Source organism: Xiphophorus hellerii, chromosome 20 (genome assembly GCF_003331165.1).
Source record: "Xiphophorus hellerii strain 12219 chromosome 20, Xiphophorus_hellerii-4.1, whole genome shotgun sequence".
Lineage (NCBI taxonomy): Eukaryota > Metazoa > Chordata > Actinopteri > Cyprinodontiformes > Poeciliidae > Xiphophorus > Xiphophorus hellerii.
Window position 1 is genome coordinate 9,544,064 of NC_045691.1, and position 23,173 is coordinate 9,567,236.

General features: G+C 35.0%; 2 protein-coding genes across 2 annotated transcripts in view; both read left to right on the forward strand.

Moving 5' to 3' along the window:
* LOC116711088 (matrilin-4-like) overlaps nt 1–12,908 on the forward strand; it is a 28,097-nt gene extending 15,189 nt beyond the window's left edge. The window contains 13 exon segments of the mRNA XM_032550464.1: nt 128–253; nt 670–795; nt 4,198–4,323; nt 5,311–5,417; nt 5,419–5,437; nt 5,953–6,075; nt 7,108–7,230; nt 8,605–8,702; nt 9,002–9,133; nt 9,242–9,425; nt 10,580–10,732; nt 11,482–11,586; nt 11,788–12,908. Coding sequence (XP_032406355.1) covers nt 128–253; nt 670–795; nt 4,198–4,323; nt 5,311–5,417; nt 5,419–5,437; nt 5,953–6,075; nt 7,108–7,230; nt 8,605–8,702; nt 9,002–9,133; nt 9,242–9,425; nt 10,580–10,732; nt 11,482–11,586; nt 11,788–11,846 — 1,481 coding nt within the window. The 3' untranslated portion in view covers nt 11,847–12,908.
* A 4,891-nt stretch (nt 12,909–17,799) lies between these two features.
* On the forward strand, nt 17,800–20,412 carry LOC116710040 (odorant receptor 131-2-like). Its single transcript, XM_032548827.1, has 2 exons — nt 17,800–18,755; nt 19,312–20,412. The coding sequence occupies exons 1-2, from the start codon at nt 18,606–18,608 to the stop codon at nt 20,077–20,079; spliced, it is 918 nt and encodes a 305-aa protein (XP_032404718.1). The 5' UTR covers nt 17,800–18,605; the 3' UTR covers nt 20,080–20,412.
* Nucleotides 20,413–23,173: the final 2,761 nt, after the last annotated feature.

Sequence of the window (23,173 nt, forward strand, 5' to 3'; positions counted from 1 at the left end):
TGATTAGATGTATTTTACCATGTTTGAGGGCTGTTCTCACAGTGTGTTTTCAGTTGAAAAAACAAAAACAAAAAAAAGCAAGATTTAATACATGACCAATTTAACTCAATAAATGTGTATAATTTAGCCATTGACCTGTGCGCTGAGGGAAAACATGACTGTCAACAAGTCTGTGTCTACATGGGTCCGGGCATCTTCACCTGCGACTGCAACGAGGGATACAGACTCAATGTGGACAAGAAGAGCTGTGCACGTTAGTCAATATTTCTAAACAATTCTTATATATAAAGATATGCAAATATGCTCACATAAAATCAACAGATTGAAGCTAGTGTCATTTTTTTAAATGATTTTTTTACTATCTATAGATAGTTGAATACTGATACTGTATGAATGCAACTGTTTTTCGCCATAGCTTTGAAAAATCAAATTCAGTGGATGACTCATCCAGATAATAATTAATAACTACCATTTTTTAACAAAGACATAAAAGCCTGGATATTTAGATGAGCTCCTTTATATACCCTCCTTGTACCTATAATGTGTGAGACTGCAAAATATATTGCTTTTATTTTATTGTTTGAGAGTAAATTTCTCTACAATTGCTAAAGGTTTTAGAAATAAATGGCTACATAAGCGGTACATTTAACTTAAATGTTTACAATTTAGCCATTGACCTGTGCACTGAGGGAAAACATGACTGTGAACAAGTCTGTGTCTACTCGGGCCCCGGCATCTTCACCTGCGACTGCAACGAGGGATACAGACTCAACGGGGACGAGAAGACCTGCTCACGTTAGTCCGGCCCTCACAAAAATACACCTGCTGGCACTTTTACAGATACACATATCTAGGGATAAAGGATTCAACAACAAAGTTAAACTTACTTATATTTTGCCCACTGTTGATTTTGAAACTTAAACTATATGCAACTGAACAGCTTCCACATGTCACTGTAATTGTTGAAATGTTTTCCAGGAGAGTTTAAAGACATCACACTTATTTTACCTGAAAACATGTCACATACAGTTGTAATCAATGTTCTAAGGAAAAATGCAAATCTCTTATTTAAGTATAGGAAATCCTATGACACCTGGTGAGATAAGCTTTATTTAAGGGATTAAGTAGAAGTTATAAAATATTCAATCTGATACTGTTATGAACTCAACAAAAATTAGACACTGGGATTTATATCTTGATGCAAGCTTATGTAAATGACCTGTCTTGCAACTAAGATGGAATTTGTTTTGCTTCAGTTTGAAAACATAAATTATTATACTTCCAATTGAAAAAAAACCCAGCTTAGATATACCACATATTATTTACTAGATTCAGCAAGTCCTTCATAAATTATTTCATAATAAGAAATAGTTTGTGAAGGCTGTTAAAAAAGCTGCAGAAAACAAATTTAATTGACTGAATGTTTGTTATTTAGCCATTGACTTGTGCGCTGAGGAAAAACATGACTGTCAACAAGTCTGTGTCTACTCGGGCCCCGGCATCTTCACCTGCGACTGCAATAAGGGATACAGACTCAACGCGGATGAGAAGACCTGCACACGTTAGTCGACCCACAGATTTTAATCAATACAATACAATCAACCCAGCTAATACATTTTATACTGTTATTATTTATGAAAACGATAAATTAAATTGGAAAAACTGTGTAAAAAATGTCAACCTGCCCTCATTTTATAGGCAAATTTGGAGCTGTGTCTTGACAACACAAACTTGAGTTTTGATTTTTAACTTGAAAAGTGCGAGACAGTTATATTTATTTCACCTTGGTTGTTTTTAAAGACCAACAAGATAACTCAATTATTGTGTATAATTTAGCCATTGACCTGTGCGCTGAGGGAAAACATGGCTGTGAACAAGTCTGTGTCTACATGGGACCGGGCATCTTCACCTGTGGCTGCAACGAGGGATACAGACTCAATGTGGACGAGAAGACCTGCTCACTGTTAGTCAGTTTTGTGTTTCTCACGAAAAATACATAGGTTTTCAGACATTTGTAGAATTACACAAATCTGACCATGCAAAGAATTGCCTACATTGTTTAAATCTGATCACAAGGTTGAAGATGTTTCTGCCCTTATTTTCCTGAAGTAAAATTTAAAGTCTACTATCAGGCTACTACACAGACTTCATATTTGAGTCAAATGGCAGATACGTTAATCAGGAAAGCTTTTCGACACGACATTTACCATCTGACATCATTTATCGCTCCAGCTGATATTTACTACTATTATTTAGAAACGTAATTTTTGCATTTTCTCAAAAAAGTGATCCAGAATTATTTATTAATTAAATACTTCCAAGAATATTATAATCCCTGTTATTGGGAGAATTTGTAGGAATACTTTTCCAAGGACTGAGAGCTTTTGAGATCTTCCAAATGGTGGTTTACTAAATCTACTAATGTAGCTTTTACTTAAATACAGGGATTATTTGGAAGTTAGAAATTGCCATATGGGAAACATTGTTTTTACTTGCTGGAACTGTGGAAACATTTTCAAGTAATTTGAAAATGTTTAAATAATGCTTAATGATTAACAAGTTTAACTCAATAAATGTGTGCAATTTAGCCATTGACCTGTGCGCTGAGGGGAAACATGACTGTCAACAAGCCTGTGTCTACAATGGGACCGGGCATCTTCACCTGCGACTGCAACGAGGGATACAGACTCAGCGTGGATGAGAAGACCTGCACACGTTAGTCAGGCCATCACAGAAATACACACATATTCAGACATGTTTACATATACAGATCTATACATCCTTCCTTTTGTTGATTATGTCTTACAACAAAGATAAAGTTTCTTTCCTCTTTCCATTATTTCTTAGGAAAGTAATTACATATCTTTTGTTGCTTCCAAGATTTTTGTGCAACAATGAAAATGTTTTTAGGATAGTTAGCACACATCATGTTTCTATTTTTTAGTCTGTATGTTTGTGGTACATACAGACTAAAAATGTAATTTATTATCCTGGTAAAGATGAGCGTTTAAATACTTATTTGAAATCTCTCCTTGTGAAATGGTGTCTTTATTTCAAAACTCTCTAAGTGATGAAAAATCACTTAGTATTTATATGAAAGGTTAAATGCAATATCAATATCAATTACTTACTTACTTTCTGCTTATCAAATGAGATCGCTAAAACTTTACCTTACAAAATTATGTGCAGGTACAATTAACACTGTCCAGAAGACAGTGTTATACAAGTAAATAACAAAGTAATACTTTCAGTATTTATGTTTGGCAGATGATGTCATACTAATCTTGAAGTTGAAAACACAACTTTTCAAGAATCAGTTAATACTATTAAGTAATTTTCAGTAATGTTAGTTTATAGTGTGAGAAATTAGTTGGATTTCTAGTTCTAAAAATTCTAAATGTTTCACTATGTAATTTGTTATATTAGCCAAGCTATCTGCTTAAATCACAAAATCAGTAGTCCCAAGCCTTGGTCCTTGGGGCCCACTGTCCTGCATGTTCTTTGCTCAAATATTTATATGACCATCTTGGCATGCCATCAAGCTCTGCAGAAATTTATTTATGACCTATCCTTTAAAAGATTTTTACAATCGGCCATATCTAAAACACATCAGACAGTTCATCCTGAGGATAAGGATTCGGGTCCACCGGCTTTGGTATAACATGACTCATTGTGCTAAAAACAACAAAAATTGTATGAGACACTTTAAAAGTAAGCTTTTAAGTTAATATTACAGTCTTCAAAATAGCATCAGTTTAGTCCTCTTGATAAAATATGCTTCACTTTACTAACTCTATAGTCTAGTTTTCCTGCTGTTATGTGCTTTAAAAAGGCCAGACTAACAAAAAAAACATTCAACAGGCATTTTTATTTGCTTTTCTTCTTTGATATTTTAATGCTCTAATTAGTTCTATGGTTGTTTTCTTCCCTGGTTCATTATTGGATTTTACATACATCAAATCCTGACCTTCATATAGCAATCCTCAATAAATGAGGATTGTCTTCTTTTGTTGTTATGTCTTGTCTTGTGTCATGTTAACATGATGCTTCTTCAGAAGAAAAAAGAAACTGTACAAATACAAATGCCATGTTTGAGTAAGAAATGTCTTGTTATGTGTTTATTGACAACTTTACTTTGTCAGAAACTTTATGGAAATATAGATTGGGAATTTAACTCAATAAATGTGTGTAATTCAGCCATTGACCTGTGCGCTGAGGGAAAACATGGCTGTGAACAAGTCTGTGTCTACTCGGGCCCTGGCATCTTCACCTGCGACTGCAACGAGGGATACAGACTCAACGGGGACAAGAAGACGTGCTCACGTTAGTCAGGCCCCCACAAAAATACACACACTGCCATATGTACATATTTACACAAATCCAAGGATAATCGGGTATTATATCTTTCTAACAGCAAAGTTGGAGTTAATTATTTTTCTTTAATTATTTTTTGTAAAACGTAAAATATCTGCTGCTGTTGCAAGGTTCAGTATTTTATGTTTGTCAAATTGGTCAAAATCAGCTAACTCACTAGTCTTTAAATATGATGATATAAATATAATTTGCCTTACATCCTCCTATCATCTACACACATACAAGATTGAATATTTAGATATAAGTATACTATCCAAGATGTTGCTCAATCTGACCTTTAAAAATGCACAAAATAGATGATCTAGAACATAAAACTGCCACTGTCAATATCTGAAAAAATACCTACCATAATGTTACTAGTGATACCATATAATTGTTCTTCCTTAACATTTTTACTAGAACATAAAAATGAGCAATGTGATAAAAACTTAGAGATAGGATCAGTAGACCAGCTTTGATGCAAGTTTATTTGTCAATAATGTTATTGGTTAGCATGATTGACAACATCCGAGACAACAGCCTACAAAAACTAAGAGAGGGTTTAATTGAACATAAACTTTTCCAAGTTTCCATTTAATAATCAAGCCACAGTTTTTCTAAATGTAATCATAAGACTTAATTTCAGCCATCTTGGTAGAAAACTCTTTACATCTCTAACTACAGTTCTAGTCTGCCTTCTTGTTTCATTTTATAGAGACTTTACCATTCACTAAACAAGAAAAAGACTAAAAAAAATCTATCCTCCCCTCTGTCTTCTTCATTTGCTTTTTCTGTTAAATCTCACTATTACTGTTGGTCTTGATGCTTCTTGCTACATAATATTAAATTATACAAGGACTATTCTTTTTTTTTATAGGCAATGGAATCATATGTATTTATTTATGAATAAGTTTCAATTAACAACAGCTTGAAACTAATTATTGTGTCTAATTTTAGCCATCGATCTCTGTGCTGAGGGAAAGCATGACTGTGAACAAGTCTGTGTGAACATGGGCCCGGGCATCTTCACCTGCGACTGCAACAAGGGATACAGACTCAATGATGGATGAGAAGAGCTGCTCAGGTTTTTCTTAAAATATGCAATATTTATGCCTAACAGATTTAAATAGATAGGCATACAAATCAGTTTGTATTTGTTTCCTGTCACCTTTTGAATATGAAACTGTTATGAGTGTTACAAGATACTTGTTGGGTAAATCTGAATGTTTGCTATGTTTTTAGTTCCTGCTTTAAGACTACATACAATTTAGCTGTTGTTCTAATTCCAGTATATTATGGAGGAATTTTGTCGAAGTGTATGGGCACTGTTCTAGTTAAAGAAATAAAGTTAAACAAAACTGAACTTAAAATCAAAAGAGGAAAAGGAATTATACATCATAAAGCAGGATTGCCACTCCTGGCACTTCTTAAAAATATATTTTGTATTGGAGGAGAATCTCAACAGATGGTTCTGCAGTCAGAACTCTGTTGAGAAGGCCATCACCGTGTCCTTGGTTTTGCTGACAAAGAAACTCAAAATGCGTTGCCCTTTAACTCTGACTTGGAAAAACATCTATGTGCATATCTGTGTTGTTTTAGCCATTGACCTCTGTGCTGAGGGGAAACATGACTGTGAACAGATCTGCATCAGCGCACCGGGCGTCTTCACCTGTGACTGTAACAAAGGATTCAAACTCAACAGGGACAAGAGAACTTGTACAAGTCAGTGAATCCGCTTGTTTTGCATTTGCTTTTTCTGCATTCCAATTGCTGATTAAGTGTAATTTATTCATCACTACTGTCTCTGCCTTTATATTTCCCAACTCATTTGTAGAATCATTTTATATTCTTGCTGTTTTAAGCAGCATTAACTTACACTTTGTAAGTCATATCCTTTTAACTGTCCTGAAAATTGAGAATCAAAACTTAATTGAACCTCTTCTCTGTTTAATGTGTGTACAGTTGATCAACAGAGAGACTCGACAGCAAAATGCAATATAACTCTGAACTTAAAAACTTAATCTCTATTAGTCAGCTTAGGCATCGTCCAACCCACCAGATTAGGTTGAGTTGTCACACATCATTTATGCACAACTCCCCCCTGTCTGAAAAATCTGCCAGCAAGCGTTGTAGTTATTCATCCGCCTGCCAGAAGTCCAGGTTTTAATTCAATCAAAAAATTTATAAGGTAAGGTTAGCAAAGGACTTCTGCAGATATATAAAAGTCCAAACTTAAGATGATTAAGTGCTGACTGAGAAAGAGGCAGCCCTTTTTCAGAAAAGATTAGGGAGAAATGTGTCTGAGGAGGATCATCTAACAGGACACGATAAAGTTAAAGTGTTCACTGAATCGCTTTTGAGTAGTAAAACAACTTTGTGAAACAGTAAACATAAAGCATGCTTTCTGTGTGCAACAAACTCTTAGAAAAACAATGTTTTATTATGAAATATGTCTAATTTAATAATGCCACGCTTTCAAGTCAGAGGTTACTGGGAGAAAGAAAAATACAATAATTATAATGTCCTTTTATTTGATTAATTTGGTGTTGCAATAACTATTAGTTGAAATATTTTTTTTCATTTAGAAATTTGTATTACTCATAAATCTTTTTCATTTGCAATAACTTTTGGATTTATTTGTCAATGTCTCATCATTTATCACAACGGCATTTCCCTCATAAATGACATGCCACATGTGTTTTGTCTCTTTAAGTATCATTTTTGATTAATTGTTAATGAATTGGTATTTTTTAGACATGGACATGTGCAACACGGTGAAGCATGGCTGTGACTACCAGTGTGTAAACACCCCTGGATCTTACCACTGTATCTGTCCTGAAGGACAACTGCTTCAGGATGATGGCAAGACATGCGGCAGTAAGTCCAACCCTCAGAGAAAAACATGATTGATAGATATGAAAATTATTTTAAAAATCAGCCTGGCACACACTGGGAACTTATAGTGAGAGACACGGATTTATTATAAGATGCTTTATACTGATCTGATATGAACAAGAAAAAGCACAAATGAATAATATAGAGTATTAATAAAAGACGTATCAGATGTATTTTATTTGTCAGAACATACTAAAGATGTTTTGACATATTCTACATTTATTTAAATTTAAGTTTAAATGTGCAAAACCATGACATATAGTTATTATTTATTAAAACAAATGCCATAAGTACAACTATAGTCAACCTATACATACCTCCTATGTACTGGGCAGAAATACTAAAGCTACAGATTGATAAAAATTATATTTTTTTATGTGACTGTATTAATCTTAATTCTTATAAATATTAGCAGAATTATTTGTTGTGTTGCACAATCACAGTCCATATGACACTAATAGGGACTGATATATGCATAAATATACCTTTTCAGCTACAGAGTACAACAATTCTTGTATTTTATAACATTTTAGTGATGGAGCTGCTGGGCTTGAGTCCAAGGCAGTGCTGACATCTAAATCAAGTTTTGATTTTGAAATACATTTTTATGATGAATTGATATTGATAATAGCGACAATAGTCCCTTAAAAAAAATTGGTGGTATTATATAGGAGCAACATTTATTGGTATAAACAAAGAATAGAAGGGTTAGGATTTATGGTGGAAACCTGACTGAAAGAAGAAGGGCAGCAACATCCTGGAACTGAAATGAAGATAAATGAGATGTTGAAGATGAATCCGCACTGATGTGAAAAGCAGCTCAGCTATGTCTGAACAAAAAGTGACTCAATGCTTGAGAGGATTATCTTTGAAATTTTCTATCCCTGGAAGGAGAACAAGAGTCAGGACATGACCACTTTTAAACTGCATGACCAAGACGGGTTCTAATCCAAAAAAGGCGTTTTTCAATTAATAAAAATTCTAGTTAAATGTTGGAGCTGTCATCATTTTTAATTCCTTCTAATTAAGGGGGAATATATTTTCTAACATGAAGAAAAGTGTTTAAAATAATTATGAATTATGATTATTTAAAATTGTTTGCATCCTTTAAGTTAGTTTTCTGCTGAAAGTGCTGTAATACTTTAACACTGTGCTAAATGTTGTCTACTGTAGTAGTGCTTTTGTCTTCAGGATTAATATTTCCTTACCTCTTTCATTTTTGGAGGATTTTGCATATTATGTTTTAACAGATACCGTAAAAATGGACAAATAGAACAGAATCAGGGTTCTCTCCTTCACAGAGCAAACGCCACCCATCTGTTTGTATTCATTTCTTAACACTTGTATTTATTTCAGCTTGCAAGTCTGCAAACATCGACCTGGTGCTTCTGATTGACGGCTCCAAGAGTGTCCGCCCTCAAAACTTTGAGCTCGTCAAAAAGTTTGTTAATCAGGTAGATGTTTTTTCTGACATATGATGTATTACAGAGTGTTGACACTCATAATCAACAGTCCACAAAACTGTGACAAATGCATCATGTAAATATTGATTTTACATAAAGAAAACTTAGTTTTTAAATATATTAGTTTAGTATTTGCATTTTCCACCCTAGTGACAAGAAAATATTCTTACAGTGTAGTTAGATTTTATTTGTGAATTATTTTCTTTAACTGTAGGAGTGAAAGAAAAACAAAAGGAAAAAAAAACAGGAAGAGGCAGCTGATGTCATACTTATTTCCTGACACCCTTCAGGTTGTAGACTCTCTTGACGTGTCTGCTCATGGTACCAGAGTCGGTCTGGTTCAGTACTCCAGCCGGGTCAGGACCGAGTTCCCACTCAACATGTACCACACTGCTGAAGATATCAAAGCTGCAGTCATGAAGGTAGCATAAATACGTGAAATTAGCCTTATGTGCTAAAATCTGCTTCACTCAGAGGCAAAACAATCACAACAGAATTGTGTAATGGCTTTACAACATCTACACTTTTAGGTTGACTACATGGAAAAAGGAACAATGACAGGTCTGGCACTAAAGCACATGCTGGAATACAGCTTCTCAGAAGCAGAAGGCGCCCGTCCAGCCAGTCGTAACATCCCCCGCATTGGACTGGTTTTCACAGACGGACGATCCCAAGATGACATCAGCGAATACGCCAAAAAGGCTAAAGAAGCCGGTCAGTACCAATTAGGTTTTTTTTTCTATAAAAGGTTGACATTCATCATGGTCATTAATCAAATTTTGTCTTCACAAACAATCTAGATGGTTTTAAAGCCGATAAAACTGGCTAGCATGATATATAATTATAAAATAGTTTGGAATAATTGCCCATTTGGAAAACCAATCCGTGTCCAAGTTTTACCCATATGACCCAAACTATTCCTTGTCAAATTAAATAAATTGGTCAGGATGACCGGGGACCATACAGGAACCACCAAACCATGAACTAAAAACTGCTGGAACAGCAATGTCCACAGTGAAACAAGTTATCCATTGGTAGAGAAAGCACCAAAAATAAATAAATTTCTCCAAAGTGAACACCCTCAAGCTTTACTGCAGCTATTTACATGGACAAGTCAAATTCCTCCTGGAGAGAGGTTTTATAATCAGATGAACAAAGATGGAGCCTATTAAGCCACAGCAATAGGAGATGTGTTTCCAAAGTGAAGATGATATTTTAAATGCAGGAAAATCTGTCAAAGCCTGGCAATGGTAGTATCATCGTCACTAGGAAGTACTACCTTGATATTCTACATCTGTGTATTAAATCAAGAGCTATGACTGAAACTCTGAAACAGTTTGGTCTTTCAACAAGATATTGATTCCAGGCGTACAGCACGACACACAGACAGGCCAACATTAATCCTCGGCAGGGTCCTTTCCTTAAATGGCAGACTCAACCCTGTTAAAAACGCTTAGGCTATTCTTATCAGTCAGCATGCTAACTATTATAAATAAAATCCACCATTTTATGTAATAAGAGGGTTAAAATGTCCAGCCTGAATTCTGCCAAACTCTTGTTAATGATTATAAACAATAAATGTTGTTTGCCATTGGACATTTAACCAAATAGGTAGGGGTGTATTTACTGTACATATACAGTATATATTTGAGCCTGTCTATATAATTTTAACTTGAGGAAATTCACAATAAATTAAGTTTTGTGCAACCAGTTTATGTTTTTGAAAGTTACTGATAAAAAAATAATTTAAAAACTCCCTAATATGTAATTCATGCCTATTATGAGTTCATGCTAATTTTTCAAATTCATTGTACATTTTAATGCATTTAATATACATTTTGAGTTAATGTTTATCTGTATGCTCACAGGAATCACCATGTATGCTGTTGGTGTGGGCAAAGCTGTGGAAGATGAGCTGCGTGAGATTGCATCTGATCCTGTGGAAAAACATTTCTATTACACAACAGATTTCAGTGCCATCAACACCATCGCAGACAACCTCAAACTTAATGTGTGCCCAGGTAAAAAATAAGAAAGAAAGAAAGCAAGAAAGAAAGAGAGAAAGAAAGAAAGAAACAACCAATGCCATAATGTTGAGGAAAAGATCTATACAATCAAATCCTCATGAGGAGGAAGTTGAAATCACAGAGATTAGAAATAACAAGAATCAATCATTTTTTCCTTGCTTTGTTTTCAGATTTTTTTTTATGTTTTACTATGTGTTGTTAACATAACATTCTTGACTGATTAGATTTAGGACAACAAATCTCTTAGAACAATTTAATAAAAATATTTGGTTTAATATCTTGTTTTACAATCTGATTGATTCTATTTAAAACAGACATTAATGTCAACACCTGTGCTTGTTTGTGAAGTTCAGCTAAAACAGAAGTTATTAAGCAAAGTTAGTGAGACGTCTGCCACTTGCTTTTTATATTATCAATTGAAGAGTTGAAAAAAAATAAACCTGTTTTATTTATTTCACTATGCACTAATCAATATTCACCCATCAGATCAAGTACTGTGACTCAATAACAAAAGATGCCTGTTGTTTGTTGCCATCTACTGGCAAACTTATAACATGGCAGTTTCTCAGGAAACTGCATTAAAATATAAGACAACAGAAAATCACCATAAATTGTATATAAGTTGATATAAAGCCTGAAATTTGACAGACTTGTTGACCTTTACTTCAAAATCTCAAAATTGTAAATGAATAATGAATGTAATGGCTAAAATATATTTATTTATTTATTTTTTTTGTCTGCAGCGGAGAGTCTTCGGGAGGTTGAAGTAAAAGATCCATGTGCCTGTGAGAACCTGGTGGAGTTCCAGCAGGCCACCATGAACAGACTGGATCAGTTCACACAAAAACATATCCTTTGAAAATAATTCAACAAATCTTTAGAATGCAAGCTGTTACTCTTTATGTATATTTATGGTTTGAAATCTTCAGTCAAATGGAAAAATAAGCAACATTTGTGAAAAAGTTTAAGGAGTCTGAACACGTTTGCAAAGCACTATAACACAGCAGAAACTGCAGCATTCTTTTATTGCTCCTTAATACAATATCCACTAGCTTCTATGGCTGCCCGTTTGGAACAACTGGAGAACCAGCTCCTCTCCAGGAAGTGATGTGGTCAAACAGTGTGACCACACATGATAGCAGGACAGCTGGAGGGAAAAAGAAGAAAAAGACTCATCCTGAAAAAACTTTAACCAATTGAGATCTACAGCATGACACCCCTCACATTAAATAGATGACTTTACAACACCTTCACAGGTCTTAGGAACTCTGTTAGAAAAACATGACAGTGTAGCTGTTAAGAATGTTGTATTCTTTTTAAAAAAACCTCAAAACATACCCCTGTTTTACATATTCAATATCTTTGTTTACTAAACAGCATTTGTTACTGGTTTATTTCTAACAAGCACGCCAATCTAAGCAGGGTGTCTGTTTTTGTAAACTAGATGTAATGAGTGTATCGTAGATAAGAGATGTCAGGTCACAACTAAATTATCAGGTTTCTTTACAGTCACAGTCATTCAGTGCGATATTTATACTGAACCCTTTTTACAGTTTGACAAAATATGTATTGATGGCAGATTGCAGTTTTTATTTTAATTTTTTTAACCAACAGCAGAAACACAAAGACAACAAAGAAGGACATGCGTTCTTGATACCACTTCTATCAACTCTCTGGCTTATGTCACATAAAATCTTTTCTTTTTTGCATCCAGAGCAAATTCTCAAACCAAATCATCAAAAAGTAGAAATGGCTTTAAATTATATAAAAGGGAATTTAAGAAATTTTGAGTCTTAATGTTTACTAAAGCTGTAGTGTTAATTCAATACAGAAATCTGCCAATGCTGAAGGACTTACTGCTTTTATTTTATAAGAATATTTATAATTTTCAGCTTTTATCAAATATTCTGAAATATAATATATATATATTTGAGAAGCTACATTATTTGATTTTAGAAATTTCATCCTAAATTGAAAGGAATTTCTTCTGTTAGCATAGATGTTAAATTTTTTTGGTTTGTATCAATAATACCATCATAAATTTATAGCCCTTAATTTTGGAATATCTGTATAATTTTGTATATTTTCTAATAATTACTTTTGTATTTTTGTAATGAATCTTTGTATCAAACCAAAGAGGGCAATAAAGGACTAAACATTTTGCTGCTGAGTGTTTTACTTTTTGCTTTTTTTATCCTTACTTTTTGCTATTTTTAGATATGCAGATGTTTTTTTTTGCCACAGTTTAGAGAATTGTAGGCTGTTAACAATACTGGCTAAAAAGGGATTTATTTATTCAGTAATTAAATAGAATTTTAGTCAAATGTTTTTAAGTGAACTCAGGAAGTCATAATGTCATGCTTTGCATCCAGAAGTTTCCAAAGATCACAAAATAATCCTCTTTGTAGCAACTTCAGTTTCTTTTTGGGTTTTTTTCCCCAGAAATCTCAGGTAGCTTAAGGGAAGGGAACAACAAGAAACGGGGAATATTGTCATCAATAGTAAAGAAAAAGAGAAAAGTTCATTGCCTTAGGTCACAAGGAAGTAGACATAAACAAAATCAAAGTGTTGGGCCTCCTAATGTGCATGTTTTGTCCAAACTGAAAGTTTGAAAGAACAAACAACATCAAAATTGCCCATTAAATCTCACAAAGAAACTTCCAGGAGATGTGTGAAGTTTTTAAAAACACAACAGAAGTAAAAACTATTAGTCGTTACTTAATCTACTATCTTTAACTTGCAATGTTATTAGGTCGTTATAATCTTGGTCAATAGAGACATTTCCTTTCAGTGGGCTTATCTGAAATTTAGAAAAAAAAGCACCAATAGAATATCTAAATGTTTTCATAAACAAGTCAGAATAAAATATTAATTCAATTTAAATGAGAGTGTCAGTTCTGGCTAAGAAGAAACAAGAAGCAACAAAAAGTTTCAAGCTTCAAATCAAGGTCAGGTCATGGTCTCTGTTTTATCTATTGACATATGTGTTTAATTTATTAGAATTTGTAAACAACTATTACCTCTCTACTGTTTGTTCTTTCTCATTTAGCCTTTTCTAAACTGTTTAATTGCACAAAAATTCCTAGTGTTGTGAAAGAAGGAAACCCTTAAACATCACATTTTCAGCAAGAAATGGGTCAGCTTTTCTTCAGTGTTGTAATGTGATCTATCTTTAAATGTGAAGCTGCTGAACTAAGATACAGTTATTGCCTGAAGTTAATTAAACTGAAGAAAATATGGACAATCTTCATATTAAGAAAATCCATGCTTGACGCCTCTTTTAGGAAATGAAACTTGTAAAATCTCAACAAATTGTATTTCATATCTTAAACAATCAAAAGGTCGAACTCCAGGGTTTCCAAGTGGAGGCCCATGGGCCATTTATGGCCTTTGGAATGATTTTGTCTGGTTTACAATACTTGTTTAGGAATAATAGAAATTCATTCTGCTTGCACAGGTAGTAGCTGCAAATAGGAACCTTTTAGATACATTTTTTACTGACAAAGTAAGATCTAACACCCTAATATTTTTCTTTTATTGACCAAGCTGTTTACTTACATTTTAAATATGAGACTTCCTTGTTTATTTTATTAAAACATTGCATGCTTAACATTTTAGCTAAAAGGGACTTAATTTTAAATAATTTCTGTACAATTTAGATAATATTTTCTGATACTGAATTTTATTTTAAAATCCTGGATCTTGATGAAGGTTTATTTATTTATTTATTAGAATTTCTTACATACCAGTCAAATCTAACCAAGTCCACAAATTCATACATATTTAATTTCTGTTTACTTCATAAAGTAAAGTAAACTAAACTAAGTGAAAAGTAGTTAGCTAAGTGAGCAATAAAGTTGCTCTCCTAGTGGATTTGATTAAAGGCCTTGTGTGGGGTGAATTAGTTTGAAAACAATCTTTCTAATCTCAGTAACCTTAATCATCTGCACTTTGTCTTATGTAATTGGAACAGCCTTTTCAACTAATCAGTCTAATGTTTTCTTACTGATTCTTTAACAGCATTCACAACAACCTCTCTCAGAAGACTTATTTAATAGAACCCCTTGGTGGTTCTATGGTGGATAATGCATTGAATCCCAAATAACAACCCACCCCTCTGTGTGTGACCTTTACAGCTAGAGTCCAAAGAGGATTACCAAGATGGTTGTTTGCTTGTCCTGGAGCATCACTTGACTTTTGAACTCTGAGGATTACTGGAAATGTCAGGATATCCCAACTGTATTGCAAAAAGAAGTAAGTGCAATGACTTTGTAAGTTTGCAAGAGAAGTTTGCATTTATGAATCATAACAAAATACAGTGACCTAAAATAAATCCACTAAATGTAAACTCTAAGCCATATGCTCTGGACTTTTTTCAAACACAGTTTTGTTACATTAAAGACAGGTTATATTTACAAAAATGAATTCCCTCATCACCTTCGGTCCAATTGAGTCCAATTTTCACTGGAAATAAGGCCAACAAACTGCCTGCAAATGCTTGTACTTGAACATTATAGCACATATCTAGGGGCCTGGTACTTTGTACTCGAAAAATTAAAATGAACTATTCAGCATAACCTGATAAACAATGACAATGATGATGTTAGAGAAGGGATTGGCCGTTAATCTCATAAGTCTTATATAGCAACTCCCTATCTATATGAATCAATAATTTTTTATTGAAAAAGTGAGGGAAAACAAGTAAATCTTCACAGGAGAAAATAATCTAGCAAATTTATTCTGAGGTTTAATTGGGGAATGTTTAAATGACCAATAACTCAGAAAGGGGTACTACAAACCTCAGTTAATATCAAGGTTGCTAAATGCTATTGTTGAGAGGCACAAGCAGGCCTGACACATACGCAACACCCCTGGTGATAAAGGTTGTGTTGAAACTGTTATGATGCATTGTTTGTTTATTATATAATTTTCCAATTACTACCAAGATTCATTAGTTCAGTTATTTATGGCATAAGGGATCAAACATTTTGGAAGCACCTAAAAGCATATTTACTTTGTACAAAGTGCAAAGCTTCTCAGTGAAACATATACTTCCAATTTTGTTATTCAGTCTTGTATATATAACCTGTATTGAACTTAAATTTCTTAATAAACTTTTCTTTGTCAAATAAACTTATCTCAATCAATTCTATGATGTATATGAAACAAGTTGTAGGGAAATGTCTTATTTTTATAAACCTTTCATAGACATATCACAATTTGCTTTGCAAAGACAAAACATATACAACAAGAAAAAACAACAGTAAGCAAAAGCCTGTCTGAATAAAATTGTCTCTAGTTGTTTTTTAAAATGACCTGTGGAGTCTGTGTGGTGCATGGAGAGTGTCAGGGCATTCCAAAGTATCAATTATACAGCCACAGTGTGATTTCTAACAGAAGTAAATATTTCTGAGAAATATTGGTTACTAATCTCGAGGGAAAATAGTTGCATAATAAATTAATGTAGGTGCATAAGTAAGGCAGAAGAGGTGTCATTTAAAGTGAATATATCATATTTCATAGCAATGGTTTCTATAGTCTTTGTGGGACACAGTCCATCAACTTTTAGATGTGTCCCTTGTCCTACACACAGGAAACAAAATGGCGAAACTGGTTGACGATTCTGTGTGATACTACTGCCATCTACTGGTGTGATTGTAGAACTACAGATACATCCTACAAAAATACTGGAACTTTGCAATTGAACAATAATTATAAACCATTTTAGGGACCAATTTAGACACTTTTAGTAGTACACTTAGCCAAGTGCTACAAGTGCACTGGTTTGTAAAATAGGATTGTATGGAATAAGAAACTACTACACCTCAGAGGAATATTTAACAAAAACTTCACTTTTAGACACTTCATTGTGTACACACAGAGAAATCTGTGATATACAAACTCACTTGAGCAGTGAAGTTGTGCAAAGGCCAATTGTGCATTTTGAATGTTTATTATCCTTCACTGAAATTGTTGTTTTTTTTAGGCCTAAACATTTTTGCATAAGTGACAGTTGTGCAATAAATTTAAGAATTAAAAAAAAATACATTTGAAAGTCACAATCCCTAACTTTATCATAGAAGTTTGAAATTTGGTGCACTTGCAGAACTTCTCAACCCCCATGGGGCTGACTGTAGAGACACACTGACTATAGACAACTGAATGACGCCCAGTGGAAAAGTGACTGAGACAGAGTGTTTGAATTGGCAGCCCACCAGTTACAGGACAACTTAATTTCAGAATAAACTAAACAAAGTGAAAAGTAGTTAAAGTAAGCAACAAAGCTGCTGTCCTAGTGGATTTGATTAAAAACTCAGTGTGGAGAGGATTTGTTTGAAAACAATCTTCCAAATCTCATTAACCTTATTCATGTGTTCTCTAGCAAACATGTTGAACTTTGTTCCTAATTGGGACAGCCATTTCAAGTAAATAATCACCTTAATGTTTCCTTTGCTGATTCTTTAATAGCATTCACAACAACCTCTCTCAAAAGGCTCATTTAGTAGATCCCCTTGGTCGTTTTATTGTGGATAAGACATTGAATCCCAAATAACAACCCACCCCTCTGTGCCTGACCTTTACAGCTAGAGTCTAAAGAGAGTTATTGAGATGCTTGTTTGCTCATCCTGGAGCATGACTTGCCTTTTGAACTCTGAGGATTACTGGAAATGTCAGGATGTCCCAATTGTATTGCCAGTAGAAATGAGTGCAACAGCAATGCAAGTTTTCAAAAGAAGTTTCAACTTATAAATCATAACAGAAAAAGTTAAACTTGCAGGGCCTACAGGTAGATTTAATAAATTCACTAAATTCAAACAAAAATCTAAACCATATTTCTTTTTCATAAAACTGTTGTTGCACATTCAAAGAGAGCTGGTAAAAACTCTATCTGAAGTCTTAAGCCTTATGGTTACTGAAATGTTATAGGTTGTGTCCTTGCTTAAAATCCGAAACTAACCGTTAGAAACACTAATGGCAAAAATAGCCCATGCAAAAAGTATTATAAGCATGTTCAAAACCCCTTACAACTTCTTTTAACAATACAATTTATTATGTTTTCTTGAAAAATAACATTAAACAGTTTTGAACAATGTAAGCATATTTCCTAAGATTATCAGAATTTACATTCTAAAGCAGGCCTCTGAAAAAAGCTCATAAAAATAAGAGACAAAAATTTCAGAAAAAAATGCTTTTACATCAGAACTGACATGTTGAACAAATTCGATGATGTACAGAACTGAGAACAGAAGTATGAAGTAAAGTCTTATTTCTTCTTTCTAACATACCTAGAACAAGTATTCATGATTTTTTAATTGTGTCAGTGACAGATCAGTAAAATATTTAGATAATATATGGTAGGTTTTGTAAGTTTGGACATTTCATCCAGTAAAATATGCACACACACGCCTACATGTGCACACACAGAATAATGAGGGCTGCTAGTTTGTACGTGTGCACATGCACACCAATGGACCCTTAGACTGATGCCATCCAAACTATATAAAGAATAGAATGTCAGTATTAGTGTTGTTTTAATCGGTCAAATATCCTGTAGACTTGGCATTAAAACAAGGGAAAACATAATCTTCACACACAATAATAGCAAGCTGACTGAGTTGAATTGGATGTTTTTAGCACATTGTAACCTTCCTGAATAAGAAACAGGTGTATAAAAAAAGCTAGCCAAAAACAACAACAACAACAAAAACAATACAAACAAAAATAATTTTAGCTGATGTGGTGATCCTGAATTCAAGGTTAGTGCTTCTATTTTACCTCTTGAAAATGTTTACATCTTCATGTAAAAGTCTATTATTTGTATAGATATTTAGTGGAATTCTTCTTTTCCCTTTACAGGCTTGAAAAGATGAATATATCCGTTGCTAATATGACAGGAGTTCCAGATTATCGGGATTCCTTCACCAAGGCTGTGATTAAGAATGTTATTGTTGTGGTTCTTAGCATTTCCATTAACTACATCAATGCAGGACTCATTCATACTTTCTGCGGAAACCAGGTCATTATTTTAATCATATTTACTGCCTTCAGCATGCAGTTATTTCAGAATTAAGTTGAATATAAAACTAATGGTAATGTTCAAAGTTTGTTGTACATTTAAATTGAAGCAGAATATTAAATGCAGTACCTTACAAAAGTATTCACACATTTCAGTTTTACATGTTCTTTCATGTTAAAGACACAATATAGTTGGTTGTGGTTTAATTTGACAGACCAACACAAAGTAGTATAGAAAAGTCATGTGGAAGGAAAATGATACATAGTGTTTAAAGTTTTTACCATTTAGTGTTAGCAATTTATTAGAAAAGCTATCTTTCATTGCAGGGTTTCTAAAAAATGGTTTCTTCAGGCCTCTTTTCCATAAAGACCAGAATTTTTGTAGTGTAAAATTAATAGTTGTCATGCAACACATGCAACAGAAAATTTCTGTCACAACAGTATTGCATAAAACTTCAATTATTTAGTCTATCATTCAACATGAAATGTAAATTCTTGACTACTATAAGCATCACTACAATAATGTGGTGTTTTGCTGTTTTTTTATTTTTCTCCAGATCTTCAACACAAATCCCCGGTACATCCTGTTTGTTCACTTGGTGATCAATGACATGATCCAAGTAACGCTGACTGTTGCACTTTTCATCATTAGCTACATCCTCTACAAGATCCATGTATTTGTCTGTTGCATCTTAATACTGATTGCCCTCTTCACCACTGAAAACACCCCACTGAACCTGGCCTGCATGGCAGTGGAGTGCTACATTGCCATCTGCATCCCCCTCCGCCACGCTCAGATCTGCACGATCAAAAGAACAAGGGTGCTGATTTCTTTAATCTGGATCACCAGCTTGGTGTCTGTTCTCCCTGATCTCTTCATTACCTTGGCCACGGAGCCACTGGATTATTTTAATACACAAGTGTTTTGCCTAAGGGAAACTGCTTTTCGAAGTCCCAGAATCATAGAGCGAAGAAATATTACCTATATTGTATATCTGGTTCTCGTTTGGTGCATTATTTTTTTCATTTATTTCCGCATACTATTTACGGCAAGAATAGCAAATAGACATGCTAAAAAGGCGAGGAACACAGTCCTCCTTCATGGGCTTCAGCTTCTTTTGTGTATGGCAACATATGCAGAACACCTGGTGAAACAGGCTGTGTTGCAATGGCTTCCTAAGTATTACTCAGATTCTCTGTTTGTTTGTTATATAATTTTCCAAATACTACCAAGATCTATTAGTTCACTTATCTATGGCATAAGGGACAAAACCTTCAGGAAACACCTAAAAAGGTATTTATTATGTAAGGTGAACCCACAGTGATATTAATAGAGTATATACTGTATATCTCTCTCCAGTTTTTTCAGTCTTTTCATGTGACCTGTATTAATCTCAAAAATGAATATGGTTTTGTGCTTTCTCTTACTTTTTTGTTTTTCTCTGCGTAAACACATATGTCATTGTGATGTGTAATAGTTTAAACTCCTCAATAATCAATACCTAAAAAGAATGCCATGATCCTTCTAAGCACACTTCAGAATTTTGAGCTATAAGTTTAACACAATATGTAAACATGTCATGTTGAGTCTAGAGCAGGTATCAATAAGGTGACGTTTCTAAAAAATAAAGCTGCAGTGGTAGTAGTAACTTTTATAAAGATATGTTTTTTTTACATATTTGTTAAAAATGTCACTATGTCATCACAGTATAACATGAGAAAGATAATCTGTGGAAAAATTCAAGCTTCTCTGCCTCCTCCCTGTGGTCCTACTGCCACCTACAAGACTTAAATTGTCCACCCTTATATAAAAATATCAAATTAATATATAGAAAATTGAGGGTAGTTTTTTAAACAGTAGCTTTAAAGCTTATTTCAACAAAAGAAATTACATATTCCAGTTAGTCCTTCAATATAACAGTTCGGTCAGTCAGTTCAGTCAATGTGCACATAAGTTGTCCATTATGAAAATGTTCATGAGCAAATAGTTCGTGGAATAAAAAAAAAGATTTGGGGGCCCCCTTTTTGTTCAATAAGCTTATCTGTTGTCCACGCAAAATATCCAGCTCCAGCAGCACCAGGTCCCTCCGTCTTTCCAGGCTTCAGTTCGAGTCACAAAGATGGCGGCGGAACCCTCCTGCTTCTGGAACTCACTGGCTCGTTCAGGTCTCGGTCGTCCAAAAAAAAAAAAACCTGCACGCAGAGCGTTAACCGATCATGCAGGTATACGGAAATCATAGAAATCTTTCAATTACTTCTCAGTGAAAATCAAATTAGCGTTTAAAATAAACCAAAAACGCTCAGTAATAAAGAAATTACTTAATAAACATCACTTCATCATAAACAGTCTCATTTCACAGAGATATGCTACTTACAGAGCGACACTTTATACTCCGGTTGCTTTTTGTTCGAAAAAAACTGAGCAACGTTAGCTCCAGCTAGGTAGCCATTCTGCGTAAGTAAGCAGCTGAAAATAAAACAACAGACTCACCGGAGAACTCTCAGAACAGAATGTACATTATCCAGTTCAAAATAAACAGATTTCTCTCATATCACAGCAGCACTTATGCGTAGTAACTTCTCTACTTCTGCTGAAATGTGCTTAGTCTGCCATTTTTTTTCTTCTTCTTGGTTCTTTAGTCTTCTTCTCGTACTGACACAGGAGAAATGTGGGTCTAGTGCCCTCTACAGGACATTCTAAGAACTAACAAACAAACACATTAAACATACAGACAGATCAGCATAGTTTATGGGGGTTACAGAAGCAAGATTTGTTTATGTCTTCTTAAGCAATTGATCAGGTATTAGTGATTTTTAAGTTTTCCGATGTCCAATCGATTACACAATTAGCTATCTATTATAAGTTTTGTGAGTCTGGAAGTTTCGTTCTGTAAAACCTGGACATCCGCTATACACATGCAGCATCCAGAGGATTGCTAATTTCTACTAATGCACAGGCATGAATCCTTAGACTGAAGCCATTCAAACTATATAAAGAATGGAACATCAGTATTAGTATTATTTGAATCTGTCAAAGTTTATGATCCTCATGTCAGCCGCTTCACACTCGACTGCGAACCGCTCCAGTGAAATCTGTAGATCAAAACCTGATAAAGCCAGTAGGGCCACATCATCCGCAAAAAGCAAATGAGATCCTAAGGACACCAAAATGGTGTCCCTCAACACCTTGGCTGTGCCTATAAATTCTGTCCATAAAGATAATGAACAGAATTGGTGACATAGGGCAGCCTTGGCAACTCTCACTGAAAAAGAGCCCGGCTTACTGCCAGCAATGCAAACCAGGCTCTGACACTGGTTGTACAGAGACATATCAAAGAGCCCAGTACCCTACACTCCTTTAGCAACCCGACAGAGCCCCCTAAGGGTTGAACGCCTTCTCCAAGTCCACAAAGCACATATAGACTGCTAACTTCCACAGACCCTCCAGGACACTGCTGGGGGTGTAGAGCTGGTCCAGTATTACACGACCAGAAGGAAAACCCACACTGCTCTTTCTGAATCCGAGGTTTCACTATCCGATGGACCTTCCTCTCCAGGACCCCTGAATATACCTTACCAGGAAGGCTTAAGAGTGTGACCTCTGTGGCTTACTCTACGGTACCCTTTTTGAACAGGGGTACCACCGCCCCCCTCTGCCAATCCAGGGGAACCCTGATGTCCACGGAATATTGCAGAGTCACATCAACCAGCGCAACCCTACAAAATTCAGAGCCTTGAGGAACACTGGGCAAATCTCATCCACCCCTGGGGCCTTGCCACAGAGGAGCTCTTTATCCACCTTAGTGACCTCATTACCAGAGATTGGAGAGCCCAACCTCAATGGAAGGTATGTTGGTGGGATTGAGGACGTCTTCGAAGTACTCTGCCCACCAGCCCATAACGTCCCGAGACAAGGTGAGCAGCACACCATCCCCACTAACAGTACTGGTGCTGTACTGCTTCCCTCTCCTGAGACACTGGATGATGGACCAAAATCGCATTGAAGCCATGTGGAAGTCTTTCTCCATTTACTTTGATGGCCTATCCAAACTTCTCCCATGTTCGAATTTTTGACTCAGTAACCACCTGAGCCGCCGGCCGCTTTGACTGCCTGTACCCATCAGCTGCTTCTGGAGCCCCACAGGCCAAAAGGCCCGAAAGGACTCCATTTCAGTCTGACAGCATCCCTCACCAGAGGTGTGCACCAGCGGGTTTGAGGGTTGCTGCTGTGACAGGCAATGGCAACCTTGGGGTCACAGCTCTAATAAGCTGCCTCAACAATGGAAGCACAGAACATGATCCACTCCAACTCAATGTTCCCCACATTCCCTGGGATATGTTCAAAGTTCTCCCGGAGGTGGGAGTTAAAGCTCCATGTCACGGGAGACTCTGCCAAATGTTCCCAGCAGACCCTTATAA

What these genes read in the sequence shown, in the direction of transcription:
- LOC116710040 (XM_032548827.1), top strand. Translation starts at nt 18,606, where the DNA reads ATGAATATATCCGTTGCTAATATGACAGGAGTTCCAGATTATCGGGAT. An exon ending in ATACTTTCTGCGGAAACCAG is followed by an intron (nt 18,756 to 19,311) that starts GTCATTATTTTA and finishes ATTTTTCTCCAG; the next exon opens with ATCTTCAACACAAATCCCCG.